General features: G+C 58.7%; 5 protein-coding genes across 5 annotated transcripts; 2 read left to right on the top strand and 3 right to left on the bottom strand.

Moving 5' to 3' along the window:
* Window positions 1–1,054: 1,054 nt before the first annotated feature.
* D7B24_006562 (uncharacterized protein) lies at window positions 1,055–1,357 on the bottom strand (the record flags this gene model as incomplete). The annotated part of the gene is made up of 1 exon (XM_028640689.1): window positions 1,055–1,357. The coding sequence occupies one exon, from the start codon at window positions 1,355–1,357 to the stop codon at window positions 1,055–1,057; it is 303 nt and encodes a 100-aa protein (XP_028495075.1).
* Window positions 1,358–4,898: 3,541 nt separating this feature from the next.
* Window positions 4,899–7,826, top strand: SET2 (histone methyltransferase set2; the record flags this gene model as incomplete). Its single annotated transcript, XM_028640690.1, has 3 exons — window positions 4,899–5,271; window positions 5,337–6,952; window positions 7,005–7,826. The coding sequence occupies 3 exons, from the start codon at window positions 4,899–4,901 to the stop codon at window positions 7,824–7,826; spliced, it is 2,811 nt and encodes a 936-aa protein (XP_028495076.1).
* An 819-nt stretch (window positions 7,827–8,645) lies between these two features.
* Window positions 8,646–9,854, bottom strand: D7B24_006564 (uncharacterized protein; the record flags this gene model as incomplete). The annotated part of the gene is made up of 1 exon (XM_028640691.1): window positions 8,646–9,854. The coding sequence occupies one exon, from the start codon at window positions 9,852–9,854 to the stop codon at window positions 8,646–8,648; it is 1,209 nt and encodes a 402-aa protein (XP_028495077.1).
* Window positions 9,855–11,704: 1,850 nt separating this feature from the next.
* D7B24_006565 (uncharacterized protein) lies at window positions 11,705–15,027 on the top strand (the record flags this gene model as incomplete). Its single annotated transcript, XM_028640692.1, has 3 exons — window positions 11,705–12,211; window positions 12,314–12,409; window positions 12,475–15,027. The coding sequence occupies 3 exons, from the start codon at window positions 11,705–11,707 to the stop codon at window positions 15,025–15,027; spliced, it is 3,156 nt and encodes a 1,051-aa protein (XP_028495078.1).
* A 1,435-nt stretch (window positions 15,028–16,462) lies between these two features.
* On the bottom strand, window positions 16,463–17,982 carry D7B24_006566 (uncharacterized protein; the record flags this gene model as incomplete). The annotated part of the gene is made up of 2 exons (XM_028640693.1): window positions 16,463–17,649; window positions 17,706–17,982. The coding sequence occupies 2 exons, from the start codon at window positions 17,980–17,982 to the stop codon at window positions 16,463–16,465; spliced, it is 1,464 nt and encodes a 487-aa protein (XP_028495079.1).
* Window positions 17,983–18,260: the final 278 nt, after the last annotated feature.

The following is an 18,260-nucleotide window of genomic DNA, read 5'->3' on the forward strand; positions in this document are numbered from 1 at the left end:
GAGCGCTTGAACAAGCTGAGCCCGTCGTCGTCGTCGTCGTCGTCGTCGTCGTTGTTCTTGTTGTTCTTGTTGTAGCCGACTGGCGAAGATTGCTTGATGTCGGACGTCGTCGACTGCCGGAACGGAACAGAGCGCAACCACGGAAATCGGAGTATTCTTAAAGGAAGTTGCTCGGCTGGTGGGCAGTTGGTCGGAATCGACAAGATGTCGTGTTGGTCGAAGGGAATGGGGGCAACTGCGGCTTGAACCTAGGCCACAGAGCTCTGTCGAGTGCGAAAGGATACAATAGAGTCGTTCGTGAAGGTCAGGCTGTCAATGAGTGAAGCCACCAGATCGTAAAGACAAGTTGAAGGTCGTGGTCGTCGTTGTCGCATCCGTGTATCTCGGTCTGCGCGTTTGTATTGAGGCGCAAGCGCGCGTCTTGAGAAGTGTGGTCGCCCCTGGCGAAGTAAAGGCTGATCGTGGTGGCACGAATCAAGGGAATAGTTGTTCGTTTGATCTCAGGAGGCTCATATATGGTCTCGTCTCGCGGCACTTATCCTGGCCCAGCGGACGGCCCGCACAACACGCGACTTGAGGAAGGGGGGGGGGAGCGTTCGGCGGTTGTTGGCGGGGTTGGTGTGGGCTTGCTGGATTCGTCGAGGCGCGAGGCGAACAAACGTGTGAGTGAAAAGAAGGACGCGAAAAAGTTGGGCGGATCTGGCCCAGGTTGAACGAATCGAAGCGCGGTGCAATGAAGATTAGGCCGGGCGGGCGCTCGCGAGAAAGCGATTATATCTCGAGGGCGCGGCTCGCTGCAGCATCGGCAGTACAGAGGGAAGAGCAGTACTGCGCAACGAGGGCCATGGATACCCAGGAAGCCGGGGCAGCGCGCTCTGAATGCTGGGTGGGACGTGGGCGATCTGACAGGTCCCTAGCCGGGTTGTTGTGCTGGGTATGATTGTGCTGATAGCGTCTGTGTGTCTGTGTTTGTGCTCTGAGTTGTGCCGTCGTCTAATGGTCCTGCTCCAGCACCAGCTCTTCAAGGCCAGGATGCCTTGACTAGGGGACGACTTTAGTAGCAGTCCTGGGTTATCGTAGTGCGACCTTGTATCGACAAGGCTTCACAGGCCTCCAGACAGACGAAAGCAGAAGCCGCCCTGGAGCTGTTGGTGTCGAGGCGAATCAATGTAGTGGTGGTGCTGCTGATGGTGGTGCTATGCATGGGCAGATCTGGTGCATGGATGCAAGACAGAATGAGGTCAACGTGCTGGCGTTGCTGGTACTGGTGCTGGTGCAGTTTGCCCACCGCCAGGAATACGTCCTCAAAGCCCAAGGCAAGGCAAGAGACCTGGGTAGGTCCCTTCTTGTCGTTCATCTTCGTAGTGGCGCTTGTCGCCCTCCCTCCCTCACTTCTTGACTTTTTGCTCTCCCTCCTCCTCCTGTCAACCTTCACATCACTCTGCCCATTGCGTAGATTTTCTGAACCAGCGCGTGCATGGTTCCCGCAGCTGTCATGCCTCGAACAGCATGTTGAGCTGCGACATGCCAGGCAATGACGCCAATGACAATCGCAATGGAGTCCCCCGCGGGGCTCGTCAATGCGCGCACATGCCGCCTCAGCACCTAAAAGACCAGAAATGCCAGATGAGCGGGCCCGTCTTCTGCGTCCAGATGACCGTCGCATCGAAAGAAACCGCCAGATGCCATGGCTCGCTCCTTGCCGTGCATGCAAGCCTTCTAGCCAGGCATGCTCCTCCCCCCCACTCCCACCACCCCAGTCTCCCGCTGTTTGCAGGAAGCCTCACCTCGTCGGGGGATTGGCTGCTGTCGGACACCTGGACTGACCTGCCGCAGGTGCCGGGTACGCCCAGCCGAATCATGGCCCTTTGGAAATCGTGTGAGGGCGCCGGCTGGCGGTGCTGGTCTTTGGTGCAGCTGCTGTAGCTGCAGCGTCCCGCATGTCGGTCGACAAAGGGGACATGTCGATGGCCAATCCGGAGCGGCGAGTCTGCCGCCTGACCGCTGAACCAGATTCTCAAGACCAGACTGGTCTGTCATTGCCCGTACAGACACTGGCGCCATGCGGCCCCCATCGCCTCACCTGCTTCGTGGCTCCTCGTGGATCATCAGGCCGCAGAAATTTGTCACCCTCCTTCCGCCCAACCTGATTTGCCTTCTCGACACAATCGCCGCAGTCTTCATGGAAAGGACCCTTGGGCGGAGCAGTCGACGATAGAATAAGCAACCGACAGCATTCCAAGGGTCCGTGTAACTTCGATTAGTCGCAAGCCCCTTGCTTGACCTTATTGGCCGACCCGCTGCTTCGCTGGCAGAAGGGGGGTTCGATGTCCTCCTCCAATGACCTGGCATAAAAGATCACTGGATTCTTCTCTCGCCAATCAGTACTCGGGACTGGGTTTTCGCAGCACGGGACACGGGTTCGTCACATATGACGACAGCCGCTCCCGCCCACAATCGCTGGACTCGGGGTTTCTCGATCGGCGGAGAAAAGGGTCGGAAGATGGCCGTCGGAGATGCCGCGGCGCAAAGAGGCTCAGGGAAGGCCACGAGACGTGGATGAAATGCACGGCCCCGGGATGTCGGATTGCCAACGCCCGGACGAGATACCTAGATGCAATGGACTGCACATCTTCTCTGGCGTCCCTCGGCCGCCTTTATACCCCATCGACACCCAACTCTCGACGGGCCACCTCTCCCAGCTTTGTGGGATCGATCGCATGCACAGTGAGCTGGCAGGTTCTCATCGGGGACCCACACCCGTACAACCAGCCGCTATCAATGGCTCCGGCAGGGGGCAACGGCCGGACGGCTCGCCCATGACGATGCTAAGCTACGCTCCTGGTGCGCTGGCATCGCCTCACTCTGTTCGACTCCCTGGCGTCGAAGATTCGGAACCATCGCCGGTCCAGGATGCGTCTTGGGAATCAACGGGGGTGCCTGCGGTGCTTCCTTGGACAGGGCGACTCTGCAACGTGGACCCAAAAAGTCGGTGAGCTGAATTCAGGCACGGCCGGGAGATGTCCAATTGCCCAACCTGACAGTAACCGACTGCAGTTCCTGCAGTCAATCTCCATGCTTCTCCATGCTGCCGCACGCACTATCTTTGCATCAGTAGCCCCGAGACTGCTGGGGGGCCACGAAAGACAATACTTGGGACGAACTGCCCTCGTGGTTGAGCGGCAGCAAGGGACTGCTCCCACAACGGTGATGGATGATTAGAGAACGACGCAGACAGCGAATCACTGACAGTCAATGTGCTGATAATTCTTCGCAACGTCTAAACGATTACGAGGGTTGGCATGGGGCACGCTCTCTATGGGTGGCACTTCGGTGTAAGTGCTACACCTAGGATAACCCCGTCCCAGGCTCGGTGAGGCGCTTGTTCACCACCGCCACAGCTGAGCGTGACAAGCGTCATTGTCCACGTCTGCGCGGCCTCATACGTGTGGGGTATTATCTTGAGAGGCATGCTTTCCACTCAACGCTTGCTGCGAACGCTGTTGTCCACCTGTGTCAAGACCGCCAACGAGGAAACTGCCGTGGCTGACCGTCCGGGGATTGGAGATGAAGAGTCTTTGCTGTCGCTTGTGGAGGTTTGTCATTTGCGAATAGACTGGGGGCAGTCTGCATTCTCTAAGGTGCCGATGCCCTCCTGGATCTTGCCTCATCTTGCCTACCTTAGGTACCTGACTTGGGTAATGATCCTAGTAAGGTATCAAAGGTAGGCAAGCCACATAGTCTGCTCGAATTCTGCATTGGTAATGAGGACGTCCTTGTGTGAACATGGCCCGTGCGCGATATTAGGTTGCTGGAGCTTGTGGTTGTTGGCTGTTGCAGTGCTCGAGGGTACTCCTCTCGCCCTCGGATCCGACGTCAGATTTCTCGTTTCGACAGAACGCATTCAATTTCCTGCGCCCGCGTCTACTTTCTGCAGGCTTTGTGAAGTTCTTCATGAGGCCTGTACGCCTTGCATCCGACTCATCCGTCTTTGTCTTGCCTTGGCCATAAACACCAAATCCCGAAGCAACGCGACAAGCTACATACTCTTGCTGCTCACATTGGCGCATGAGCATCCTTTGAATCGCGACCTGGGACCCATAAATTCTGTGGCGCGTCGCTATCGCCGCTGCCGCTGCCTCTGCTTCTGTCTTCGTCCCCAACTCTGCCACCACGTCTCTCTCTCCCTCTCCCTCTCTTTCTCTGCCACCACTGCAAAGTCTGTTGCTGGAGGTAGGGTCTCGGGACACGCCGGATGCTGACAATGCCACGAATCTCTGGACCGATCCATTGACCTCATCACCGTCTCTGCCTTTCTCTCGAAGCTGAAGCCCCCTTCAGCGGAGACTCGTTCGTGCACACTTCGATCAACCAGTCCCAGCCGGAGCAGATCACCACGGACGTGACAATCACCCACTCGCGACCCGCGAGCACACCAAGGAGCCTTCCGTTCAAGCGAGCCTGCCGCCCAACAAGACTACACGCTTGCACCCCCGTCTCCTGGATCCCCAGGCTTTTCCTCCAAGGCCTTTTTAGAGCCTTCGTTGGAAGGCCAAGCGGTGCATTGCTTGTAGTATTGGACGTCTCTCTCCCGTACCGAAACTGCCAACCGTCAATTCCCTGTCTCTCCAGCAGTACAGGCGAGACTCCGACCGGCAGCAGGGCAAGCCGCATTGTGAGCAGCTGCACTTTCTCATCCGTCCTGGCATCTCGACGCAAAAGCCGAAAGCAGAAGCACGTACGTACTCGTCCGAGTTGAATCGGTCGACCGCGTCCCGGTGCCTTCGCCCCAAGCCGACGCATTACAGCCTGTCGTCCTTGGTGCTGCAATCGAACCGGCGAACCCCAACAACTGCTCCTTCGCCAGCTCGATGGAGGATGGGCTAGCGACGACAAAGATGGAGGAACCCAAGACAGAAGATGGAACTGTCAATGGGTTGAATGTCAAGAAAGAAGAAGGATCCTCCCCCCACGGTCACAAGCTTGCGTCGCGCAACTCTAGTCGCCGCCGGTCATCTAGCAGAACCCCCGTCGAGACAAAAAATGGGACAGAAGGCGTGTCCACGCCTGAGGCCACGCAGGGCTCCAAGTCTTCGCGCAAGGCGTCCCAGAAAGCGGCCAAGCAGGAGGCTCCGACCTTTGAGCATTACCCAGACATGACCGACGATGCTTGTGCCACGTTCCAACGAATTCCTGATTGTCTCTACGGCTCAAAGCACATGGGATCCACGGACAATGACGCCCTGGACTGCGACTGCCGTGAAGAATGGCGTAAGTCGGACATCCTTGTGCTTTTCGCCTTCGTGCACGTAGCTAACTGTCTGGTGCAACAACAGAAAATGGCGAGAACCACTCGTGCGACGAGGATTCCGACTGCATCAACCGTGCCACAAAGATGGAGTGTGTCATGGGCACAGGGAACTGCGGCGACGGGTGCCAGAACCAGCGATTTCAGCGCAAGGCTTATGCGGATGTCTCCGTGATCAAGACGGAGAAGAAGGGCTTCGGCCTTCGTGCCAATGTCGATATGCAAGCGAATGACTTCATCTTTGAGTACATCGGCGAGGTCATCAATGAACCCACCTTTCGACGCCGCATGGTGCAGTACGATGACGAAGGCATCAAGCATTTCTACTTCATGTCCCTAACGAAGCACGAGTTCGTGGATGCCACTAAGAAGGGCAACCTGGGCCGGTTCTGCAACCACTCCTGCAATCCCAACTGCTATGTCGACAAGTGGGTTGTCGGCGACAAGCTGCGTATGGGCATCTTCACCCTGCGGGGGATTGCTGCTGGCGAGGAGCTCGTCTTCAACTACAACGTCGACCGATACGGCGCTGATCCTCAACCGTGCTACTGCGGCGAGCCGAACTGCACTGGGTATATCGGCGGCAAGACCCAGACGGAGCGAGCTACGAAGCTACCCCTGGCGACGGTGGAGGCCCTCGGCATCGACGATGGCGATAGCTGGGATACGGCTGTGGCCAAGAAGCAGCGCAAGAAGAAGCCCGAGGAAGATGACGAGGACTACGTTAACAGCGTGCAAGCTCGTGGCCTGGACGAGGAGGGTGCAAGGAAGGTTATGGCCTCGCTCATGCAGTGCAAGGAAAAGTGGATTGCCGTCAAGCTGCTGGAACGTATTCAGCGCTGCGACGACAAGCAGGTGCTCAACTGCGTCATGCGCATGCACGCGTACCAGATTCTGCGGACGACGCTCACTACCTTCATCGACGACAAGAATGTTGTTGCTCAGGTGCTGGATATTCTCGACAAATTTCCGCGTCTCACGCGCAACAAGATTCAGGATTCCAAGATCGAAGCGACGATTGAGACTCTGGCCCACTCGGAGGATCCTGTCGTGGCAGCCGAGTCCAAGCGACTTCTGGAAGAATGGAGCAAGCTCGAGGTTGCGTACCGCATCAGGCGGCGCAAGGTGGACCCCAAGGCACCGGCCGCCATCAACTCCTTCGAGGAGCGCCGTAACATTGACCGCGAAGAGGACCGGTCCAAGCCGGAGCCGCCGGTTGTACTGGGTGCCGACGTCCCCAAGGGTCCGCGCAGCACGATCCCCCAGAGGAACCAGAACTTCTTCCAGGGCAACCGGCCGCCGCGGAGACATCCTGCGTACTTCCAGCAGCAGCAGCAAGGCGCCCTTCCCGAGGGCTGGTTCGAGAACACGGACAAGCGTGGGAACGTCTACTTTTATACGAAGAGCGGTGATACCACGTGGCAGCGTCCCAGCAAGCCCGCGCCGGACGCACCCAAGGCCATTTCAAAGGCCAAGCAGGAACAACAGCTCCTGCAGAGCATCATCCAGCAGGTCACAAAGGAAACACCCAAGTCGTCGGCATCGCGCACTCCGCAGCAGGTGGACACGCCTGTCCAGGACCCGAAGAAGGAGAAGTGGCGTTCTCTGCCAATTGAGAAGCAAATGAAAATCTACGAGAACACTGTAAGTGACTGCGCCTCGAGTCGTGCTTGACCTTGATTCTGATGATATCCAGCTTTTCCCGCACGTCAAGTATGTCCTTGACAAGTACCGCCACAAGCTGCCCAAGGAGGAATTGAAGAGGCTCGGCAAAGAAGTCAACAAGACGCTTGTTTCCTCGGATTACCGTAAGAATCGCGTCGAGGACCCCACGGTCGCCATCAATCACAAGAAGGTCAAGACGATCAAGCAGTACGTCAAGGACTTTCTTGACCGCGCTCTCATCAAATTCAAGGAGCGCCAGAGCAAGAAGTCCGAGCAGACCGGACAGACATTACCTGCCTCTGTGTTGCCGACATCGGATGGTACTGGAGTAGGGGAATCGTCGGCGCCAACCACGACCGCTGACATTCCCATGGTCGACGCTGATGATGATGTGGTTCTTTCCGACGTTGACGATGTTGAGACCGCGTCGGCCAGCAGTCTCGAGCGAAAACGGAAGCGAGAGCAGCTCGATACTGGCTCTCCTGACTTGACACCAGCCGGCTCGCCTTCTGCGAAACGTGTCAAAGACGACGACCTAGATGATCAGGCGCCGCCACCTCCGCCGCCGCCTCCTCCAGAGGCCGAGGAGATGGAGATTGGCGCTGGTGCTGAAGCCGTAGAGCAGCAGCCCCTGACGGCCGAGCAACTGGCGCTGCGTGAGCAAGAAGAAGCTCTGATGCGAGAGAACGAGGAGGCCGAGCGCCTCGAGGCGGCTGAAAGGAACAGCTCGGCCAATGGTGCCGCTCGTCTCGAGGAGCAGCGCCTGGTGCTCAACGGACACGTGCCCAATGGCGGCGTCATTCTATCAGGCGATGCCGCGCCCAACGACGGACCGCCTCAGGGCGGTGCTTGAGAAGAGAAGAAAACACGAAAGAGCATCGAAAGAAGACGGACAAATATAATGAGCTGCAGTGTTCTTCGAGAACGCAAAGAAGCACGAGGTTGACGGACGGCCTTTGTCATGGAGTAGGGATCTGTAAATTATTCGCGAAAAAGTCCGTGCTTGAACCTTCTTCTTTCCTCTCTTTTTGCACTGACGGACGAGTAATATGGCTGCATCGGCGTTTGGGGTTGAGATGATATGCATGGGGACTATGGCCGCTCGACCGTATGGCGGGCGATCGTGCCCGACCGTAGCCGGCGTATGAGGCGGCAAGAAAGGCTTGCACTACTGATCGAACCCCCACGAGGGGCATCGGAGCAAAAGGGAAACACGGCGTTTGATCGAAAGGGTAGCTGGTTTTTGGCTTTTGGGACATGCTCGCGCGCATACGCATATTGTTGCTCGTGTATGAGTATCCGGGGCATCACTTCGAGCGGGACAGCTCGACGCTTTGGGGGATGGAGGGATCAAGGGTGGTTCTTGAATGAGACGTGCTCCGTACCTGACGTGTTGGATGGAGATGAGTCTCTGGAGAGTGATGTGTGTGATGATTGAAAGTCAATTGGCGCTGCGCTCGCGCGTCGGACTGAATATAGATATGCATGTACATATGTATACAACTGTTCTGAACCTTTTATGTCTGGGTATCAATGCACTCCATGAAAACCGATCCCACCGTCTTTTTTTTTTTTTTGGTCTTCTCTACCGGCGCCGTAAATGATCCCAAAGAACTCCTATTCGCAGCGACTCGTGTGCCAGCATCTGTCCCCGCTGTAGTTCGAGTCGCCTTTATTCGTCAGAGTCGGAATCCGAATCGGAGACATCAATCTTGTGCCTCTTCTTCTTCCCGCCAGCTTCAGCCTCGGGCTTCTGCTTCTGCTTATTCTTGTTCTTGCCCGCAGCGTCGCCGGCAGCCTCCTCCTTCCTCTTGAAGACGAAACTCCTCGCGGCCCTCTCCTCGCCCTTCCACGCCGTCTTGCTCTCGCCCTTGCGACGCGCCTGGTGCGGCCCTCGGCCCTCCCTGCCGTCCTCCTCTTCCTCGTCTCCTTCCTCCTCCTCCTCCTGCTCCTGCTCCTGCTGCTGGGCGCCGCCCTCGTCTCCGTGCTCGCCTTTCCGCGCGCCGCCCTTGGCCTTGACGACGCCCAGGGTCCTCGCGTGCCGGTAGCCGGGGTAGCCGGCCCAGGGAAAGCGGAAGCTCGTGTCGACGTCGAGCCCGGCGTGGCGCGCCAGGTCCTTGACGTTCCACAGCGTGTAGGGCTCGCCCTCGAACAGCGTGACGGTGACGCGGCCGCCGGGGGCGAGGCTCGGCAGGGCGCGCTCGAAGAAGGCGACGAGCAGGGACTGGTTGTGGCGGACCTGGCGGTTCTGGTCGGTCGAGCGGCCGCCGACGTGGGGGAAGTTGAAGACGATGTGGGCGAAGGCGCCGACCTTGCCGGCGAGGAGGGTGCGCGGGCCGTGGTCGACCTTTGTGGTGAAGGGGCGCAGGGTCGTGGCGTCGGTGTTGTAGAGGATGCGGTTCGTCGTCGGCGCCGGTTTGGGGGCCGCGGGGACGGGGTTGCCGTCGCTGTCGTAGTCTTCTTCGTCTTCGTCCTCGTCTTCGGCGCCGTCGTCGTTGTTGTTGTTGTTGTTGTCGGAGGGAGACCGGCCCGTGTTGGGCGCAAGAATCTTGGCAATGTGCTCGCTGGCGTGGGGGTATTTCGCCAGCAGCTCGGCCTCGTTCTTCTCGAGCACCGTGGCCGTCAGGTTGGTGCAGCCGTGGTGCGCGGCGAGGCTCGCGGCGAAACCGAGGTCGCCCTCGCCGACGAGAAGGATGGCGTCATGGGGACCAAAGGGCAGGACGGGCTTCTGGTTCTGGTGCTGCTGCTGGTGGTGCTGCTGCTTCTGCTTCGAGGCGGCCTTGTTCTTTGGGTGTTTTGGCGGGGGAGGGGCGCTGTGCTTGAGTTTCTTGGAGCGGCTGGGAGCGTCGGGAAAGTTCGAGCCGACACGTCGTTTGGCCATGGTGACGGTCCGTTTGTGTGACAGCCGCAGACAATGTCGTCGCGGGCAGCCGGAGGTAAGGTTACTTCAGGAGAGGGGGGGAGAAGGAGGGAGGACACAGGTGCCGGGCTCTGCCCCACGGCGATTATGCTTGACGTTTTTTCTATCGGCGGTGGTAGCGCCGGGCGGGTCGGGAATGTCCCGCCATGCCGCTGGCTTGGGATGATGCTGATTGGGGAGACAGCATGTTGTGGGGCGCTGCAGGTACTCGGGACCTGATGAACTGGTGCGCCGAGATGGCCAACTTTGCTGGGAGCCAGCTGTTCTCTGATAAGAGGAACTCGGAGATGAGCGAAAGATTCCTTTGCATCAGACAGAAGCGTTGTCCATCATGTCCTGGACTGAAGCATTCCGTTCGCAATCGACATCGTTTGCTTCCGATATTGCCATCACAGCCGCAGCACAAACTTGGTGCTTGCTCTGCGGGACGTGGCCAGCGATCGACAGGGTTTCAGATCAAGGGAGCGGCCGAGCCGACAAGAGAACGAATCTAGTTGTCAAAGAATGGTACATGTAAGATACCGGCTAGTAGAAGAAGCATAGATAGACACGTCATCGCGAGGATACAATGTCGACTGTCCCGTTTTTCTTTCATCGTTTTGCTCTTACACTGACAGTTGACTTGTCGATCGAAGAGCTCGAGGCCGGATACCTGGCATCTGTGGAATTTCATCGACGCGATTCTTGACCATGTAATCCAGATACCACGTCTGCCTGCCGGCTGGCAACCAGCAGTTCACATCCGCCATTCCGTACTCTGCAAAATGCTTTCACCTCGGAAGTCAGAGAGAAGGTGGATTGGTGGCCTTCCCAGGTTGGCCCAGTGCCAAGTACATGTACACGATACATCCCCTGAGAACAGGGGTCAGATTTTTGCGGCTCCCGGATTTTCACAGACGCCGGTCCAATCAGGTGGCGTGTGAGCGGCCCAGCGTCGTCCGGATTGGCTGCCGTCTGCGGCTGCGGCTGGCAAGAGAGCGCGTGCTCTCGGGGGGGGGGGGTGGTCCACTGACGACTGGTCCACACGGCGCAGATGGGGGCCTTGTGGCCTGTCGCCTGTAGCCTGTACCTACCTACCCACCTCAGGTACCTACCTCAGGTACCTACCTCAGGTACCTTGGACGGTGCAGGTCGTGCCCCAGACGGGCCAAGGCCAAGCAAGGCCCAGCGCGAGGCACCAGCCAGCAGCGAGCGGCCAGAGCCAGATCTGGACGTGGACGTATTATTGTTGCAGCCGGGAGAAAAAGGGCCACCATCGACCTCGAGACGACGAGTTCCCTGCCGTCGCTATCCAGGGCCATTCACCGCACCCAGTGCATTCGCAAACCCATTGTCCTCTGCTCAGCGAGAGCTGCTCTTTTCGCTGATGCCATTTTCATTTGGCCCATCCCCCGATTCGTCGCCAGGAAAACATCGCCATCCGCCCGCCTGCCACCTTTCTGCGCCCCCTTCTCACCATCATCTGCGGAAGGAGCGACGTTGACCACGCACGACCTCTGTGGCCAACCTCCAGGCTCACTCTCGCCTCTCTCACATTCATCTCCAGCATCTCCTCATTCCCTTCCACTGGTTCCCAGTATCCCTACATCGCCCCTCTCCTCTTATTCGGAGGTTCTGCCGGCGAAGGCTCATGCTCTCTCTCGCTCTCTCTCACACACACATCCACACTCACCCGAGCATCTTTTCTGCCGTTCCCCAGACCTATCATTCCACCTAGGCGCCCTTCCTCACCCTCAGCCCACCCTATCCTCAAGCCACCCACCCCCCCCTTTGCCCGCTTCTCCATTCATTCATGAAGCGTCATCGCTGTCATGTCTGATACAGAACAGCCGGCAGGGTCGGCGTCCGCCACGCCAACGCCGACCCCCAAACCCACGCCTCAGAAGGGCAAGGGTCGTGGTCGTGGCAGAAAGTCCGCTGCCGCCACCAAGAAGGCCACGGCCGCGGCCATCGCCGCAGCCAACGCCGCCGCCGCTCCCAGAAAGACCATCGGCGGCCGTCGCGGTCGCACAAAGCAATTCGACGATGACAAGACCCAGGCCAGCTACGAGCGTCAGCGCGAGCTCAAGGCCTACTACAACGAGCTCGCCTCCGTCATCAAGCCCGCCCTGGCCGACCTCGCCGACAGGCAGATCGAGGCCATGAAGGAAGACGCCGACTTCCACAAGCGCGTCCCCGAGTATCACGTCCTCGTCAAGGAACTCAACGCGAGACTCGACGCCGAAGTCGACAAGGCCGCCCGCCGCCGCGTCATCAGCACCAATGCTGAGCTGAAGTTCAACGAAGAAAAGACAGAGGCCTACCACTCCATCTTCAAGGTAAATCGCCTCATGCTGCTGCTTTTCATCGTCTTTTCCGAGAAACCAAGAGGTCGCAAAAACAAGAGGCTCTTGCTAACCCACCTCGCCCCCGTCTCACAGAACTGCCTGGAGGATGCTGAGGAACGCTTCCTCGACGCCCAGATTCGACGCCTCGACGTCCTCGAAGAGCTCTGGCAGAACGGTCTGCCGATCGATGTACGTATCCCCTTTCCATGCCTCTTTCTTATACTGCCAAAACTTCGTGACTGACTCGGAAGCAGACCCCGGATGAGAAATATCTCTACAAGCCATTGACAGACAAGGAGATCGATGAGTTCGGCCCCTACGAGGTTTACCACAATGGCCACCTCGTCCCCTATCCTCAGCTTGTCGAGGGCACAGAGGCCTATTACGGCCGCCTTGCTGCGTGGGCGCCTGCTCCGGCTGTTGCTGAGCCTGAGCCGGAAACCTTCACCAAAGGCAAGGCACCAACAAAGGCTCAGCCAAAGCGCAGGGCCAAGGACCAGCCAGTGGCGCCCGTCAAGCACACGCAGAGCATGCTCTCTGCCCAGCCCACCGTGGACGCCGACACCTCGGAGCAGCAGTCGAGCGAAAGCACCCCGGTCCCGGAGAACGCCAACGGCACCGCTCCCGTGGCCCCCAAGGACCGTGAGCCTGCTCTTCCGGCCTGGGTGTCGCCACCCGACGAGTATGGCTGCCGCCAGGTGAACAGGGTTCCCACAAAGCAAGAGATCAAGGACCAAAAACTCATCAACAACCGCATCATCGTGCCTCCATCGTGGGAGCTCGATCCCATCGAGATCGGCTATCGCGATTCGACCAACGATCCCACGCGTTCTGCGACCCTGGCCAAAAGAGGCAAGTACTACGGTCACAATGATACCAATACGTGGCACTACGATCCCATGCTTGCCAGACATGATGCTCGCGCTGCGGTTGAGGAAGACATGGACCAGGAAGTCGTCGAAAAGCACCAGCTGCATCCTCGTTACGGCTACTTCCTTCCTCAGAGCAAGAACGATGCCGAGTCCCCCAAGACCGATGAGATCAGGAATAAGCCTGTCGTTTACCTGACCCCCAGCGGCAAGACCCTCCACGCCTCGCGGGCATTCCAAACCATCAGCACCGAGCTGAAGAACCGAGACAAGGAGTTGCACAGGCATTGCGCCTCTCTTCTCGCAACAGTCTGTGAGCGTGATGGCATAGATGCGGACCAGCTTGAGACGCCCGAGACGATGGATCTTAAGAAGATCCGCGCTGAGATAGAAGCGCAGCGGGAGCAGATGGCCATCATCGAATCGGCTAGACAGTCCGAGTTTGAAGAATCAGCACGTGCCACTCCCGAGCCAGCACAGTTCATCCCCAACAACGCCTCCGCAGCCAATTCGAAAGGCCTGGCCAGCCTCTGCGAGGCCGCCCTGTCAACGGAAGAGCCCAAAGTGGCTCCAACGGCGCCGCCCGAGACGGCTGCAACACGTCCCATCAGAAGGTACGATGCCATTCGCGACATGCTCATCGAGCACGCCCCTGCGGTGCAGCCACCTCCTCAGGTACCTGACACCCTGGCTCTGTCGGCTCTGGCCGACCTGTGCGCGGCAGCCCCTCTAAACCAGCCGGTTGCTGCTGCTGCTGCTGCTGCTCCTACAGCAGCTCCCGCCATCGGGCGAGCCGCCAAGCGCTCGAGAGAGGACGACATGCTCGAGACGGAGGCGCCGCCGGAGAAGCGACACTCGCTCGCTCACATTATGGAGGATCAGCCTACTCCTCTTCGCAGGACCCATGACGAAGCACCGAGCAAGCTGCTCGGTCACCTCAGGCAAGATCCCGTATCTTCCGTGTCACTGCCACCGATTGAGGAGTCTTCTCTGCGCGGGTCCTTCCACCCTGGCGCTCTGCACCATGATGGCCCTCTTCTCATGGAAACGCCAGTCCGCGGTCGGGGGCGCCAGTCATCCAGTCACCTTATCGAACCAACGCCGATTCGGTCCATCATGCACCAGGACACGGCTCCCGCCCGCCCCATCGAGATCTCGTCCATGCGGTCATATCATGATTCCCCCCAAGTCCACTATGGGGTTATCGACCCCCGATTGGACATCGACTCTAGGTTGTCCGTGCAGCCTGATCCTCATCCGATCGGCTACGGGCGACACCAACCCACCTATAGCTCCCAGCCTCGTCCACCACCGGCTTCGCGAATGCCATTCTCCAACCCTCATCTAGACCACAGGTCGCCATCCCTTCCTCCGTTACGGCCTCAACAGCAGAGCCACGCAGATAACAGCAATGGGGCTTACCCTTACGGCGGAGGTCGGCATAGCCAGGACACGCCATTTTCTCGCATGCAGTCTGGTGCACCTTCTCACGGGTCCGGGAACTACCCGTTCCCTGGTATCAGCACCAGCCATGCCATGCCGTCGCCATACGGTACCCAAAGCTACTCCTCCTCCTACGCGAACATTGCGCCCTCTCCCACACAGCCGATGGGCGAGAGTCCTTCTATGATGCCGTTCACACTTCAGCCATTTGGTGGACCCAACTTTGACGGCAAGGGGGGAAGCGCATCATCTACGCCCAACAATGCCGGGCGATACCGAGAGCTCGCCCCGGCGCCGCTGCCCGCGCACCGACAGGGCCACGGTCAATCGCAGGAGCTCCGAACTGTTCAGTATGTTCCCGGGGACAATATCAAAGACTACACGCCCACCGAGCAGCCGCCGGCCCGCGGCCCACAGACTGTTCGATCATGGAATCAGTGGCAGCAAAAAGGGCGCCACAGCATGCCAGCCCAAGACCGGCGTGGTTCGAATTAGAGGAACGACGACGTCGGAGCGCTTCGACCGGCTCGCATTCCCCGTGCTCCGGACGAGATCACTGCAATGAAGCCCCAGTATAATGGGGAGACGACTCCCAAAACTATTATTGAAAGTATGCCGGCTAAAAATGCCGACCAAAAGAGCTCCAAACGGCGCTCGAGGAGAACAGCGCAGAGTGCCCCGAAAATTTCCAAGACGACGGCCCCCAGGATTCCGAAGAGGGCGAGCAAGGCACTCATCTCGACTGCCATTCAGTCGGTAGAGAAAGTTGTGGGGGACGCTGCTCCCAAGACAGCCCCTCGGCCAATCATTGGGGCGGAGACAGATGCCTCTCCTCCACGGGCAAATCGATACGGTTTGCGACCCCGAAAGCCGAGGACGATCACGGGCTGAGCGAACTGGGGTAGAGCGCGAGTATGGAGAGCGTGACCAAGAACCAAAACGATGTGGTCCGCGGCGAACCTTGACACACACACACACAGCGAGGCGTTGGTTTTGACATTTTTTGTGTATCACCATGGGCGCGGCATAGGATCATTTCCCTCTCGCCCTTCGTCCCCGTGTTGATGGGGACAAGGGTGCGTCCAGCATTATATTTCTTCAGCTTATCGTCCGGATATGGCATGAGGGCGGCCCTCTTCCCTTTCCCGACGGACGGATGGATACGCGAATGGTCTCCGGCGATGACAGTCTCAAGGCGGAGAACGACATGTCGACGAGACCGAAAGGCAAAGTGCATTGGTGGGGGGGGGACAATTTGTGAACAACACCCCGAGGCATCGTGGCCTCTGCATATTGTTCAGTGGTTTCCCCCCTCCGCAACCCAGAAGAAACGAAGCGGTGCACGAGAGCTCCTCTCTCTGCACCTTGCTTTCTTCTTCTTCTTCTGCTTTTCTTTTTAGTGTGATACAGGGAGTCAGAGAAGGCTTTGGTTTTTTTTTTGTGTTTTTTCTTTGCTGCATAGGCACCTCCGTGTGCAAGAGGCTGGTATGCCTGCGGAATGAAAGACGTTAAGAAAAGAAAATGACTGCATCGCCCCTTGTGACGTCATGCTGCACCACCTGTGACAGTTTGTTATTTTGGCCCCAAAGCCCGGCGGGGACTCGAGAGAGTGAAGCCGAAGCGGGAGTTGACATTGCATGGCATGCATTCGCGGATGCGAGTCGATACGAATGAACATATCACAGGTATTTCACAGACCTCGCATGCTGTTGACGGAACCAAGCTACTATTATGCAGATTAGAAATCTGCCCTGCGCCCCTTTTATCTTCTTCTATCATATCCTTGATATCTTCCCGGCCTCGCCTCTCGCCTGCGCCCTGCAGCGTCATGTGACCACCTTGGTCGTCTACCATGTCCCCCGGCCCCCTTTCAACAAGTGGCGCGTGTTTCCGGGATGCCAGTTGCGTTCGTGCCCCTTGTCGCAGACCTCTACTGTGTCACCACGGGCGCCGCGCCGACAAAGTCCATCCCGTCCATCGACATGGGCATCATCATGCCCGGGTCCCCGAGTGCCACGCCACCATTGGGCAGGGCGGCGGGCATGCTCTCCGACAGGAGGCCGCGACCCAGGGCGCCTGGGGGGTGGAGCGGGTAGACGTTTGCCTCCATGGTGTTTCCGTCAAACACGACCGTGTTCTGGATGGGCTGCTGCGTCTGGCCGAGGACGTTGATGACATCCTGCGCGAGCTGGCCGCCGAGGATGGCCGCGACGGGCGCCATCTCACCGCCCAGGCTCTGGAGGAAGCTGCGCAGCGTCTCGGAACGAAGCGTCTCGGAGAGGAGGCCCAGCTGCGCGTGCTGCGCCGTCGCCAGCTTGGTGAAGAGGCCGAGGTCCTCCTTCGTGTGCCCCGGCAGGCGCCCGCCGCTCAGCGTTTGGAACTCCCAGAGAGCGCGGAGACAGGAGAGGGCGGGGGTGACGGCGCGCTTGCGGCGGGGCGTCTGGGTGTACTCGCGGGGCAGAGATGCGACGACGTCGCTGGCGAGGTACCACGTTGAGTAGAGCTCGCGCTTGGTGACGGACTCGATGGTCTTTCCGCCTTCCTTCTTCGTCTGTACATCGACAACGCTGCGGGTGCGAGTCTCGGACCCGAGCTTGGTGGCGACGTTACTGAGTTCTCTTTGGATGACGTAATCGTGCTCGATGAGGTCGGCAAAGATGAAACCGTAGAGGCCGTGGCAGCCGGCAGCGTAGAATGCCTTGTTGTGCAGGCGAGTCGCTGTGTTGACAATGTTCAGGGTGAAGGAGTCGAGGTCCGTGGCGATGACAATGTCAAAGGCTGAAAAGTAGCTCGACCCCTTGGTCTGAACACGTTCGGCGTCGGCGTGAACAACGACGCGGGGGTTCATCTTCTGGACGGCGGGAGCGGCGGCTTGGGCGCGATTCTGGCCGACGAGCGAGTGATCAGCGGCAAGGAAGAACTGGGAGCCGAGATCGGCCTCGGTGACAACGTCACCGTCACAGATGGTCAGGGAGCCGATGCCTGCGAGGACGAGGTTCTTGGCCACTTCGTTTGCGAGGGCCTTCATGGTGATGAGTAGGATGTTGGCGCCGCGAATCTTCTCCTGGGCCTTCATACCCCAGAGGCGAATCTGGCGGTCGTAGAGGGCGATTTCATCTAGATGGGTTAGCGCGTGCTCGACAGCCGCAGGAAGAGGGCAGGTGCTCGCTTACCAGCGCTGATGGCGTTGTGCGGCATCGGGGGGATGACGCCGTTCGCTTGAAATAGGTGTTGGCTCGGGTCAAAGTGTTGTTGTGTCTGTACCAGTTGAGGCATGAACATTTCGCCAGTGGGCAGCATGCCGGGAAGAATCTCAGGTATGGCGCCTGGTGCGACTTCCTGGAGAGCCTCGGGAAGGACCTGATCCATCGCGGCGGCATGAAAGTTCTGGCTCAGGTCGACAGGGAGATCCTGCGGAGGGTTGTTGTTCATGTCTGCTGAAGGGTCCATGGTAGCGGCTGTGGTGAGATGGAAGGTGGAAGACCGCGGTCCTTCGAGTGGAGAAGTCGCGGAAACGCAAATGACTTGTCGGTCAAGGTTCGGGATGTTCCCCGATGTGTAATGGGAAAGGCCCCTATGACTCTATGCCTCCTGCAACTTCTCGGGGAGCCTAGGCTGTGATATCCGGAATACCGTTGCGCCGATTCGTTTGGTGACCCAGTGTCAGGCTGGGTGAGCTTCCACGAGGGATGAGTGAGCGTTGAGGAGCACGGGTCAGACAGATGGCA

Source organism: Verticillium nonalfalfae, assembly GCF_003724135.2.
Source record: "Verticillium nonalfalfae strain VnAa140/NRRL 66861 chromosome Unknown scaffold_48, whole genome shotgun sequence".
NCBI lineage: Eukaryota > Fungi > Ascomycota > Sordariomycetes > Glomerellales > Plectosphaerellaceae > Verticillium > Verticillium nonalfalfae.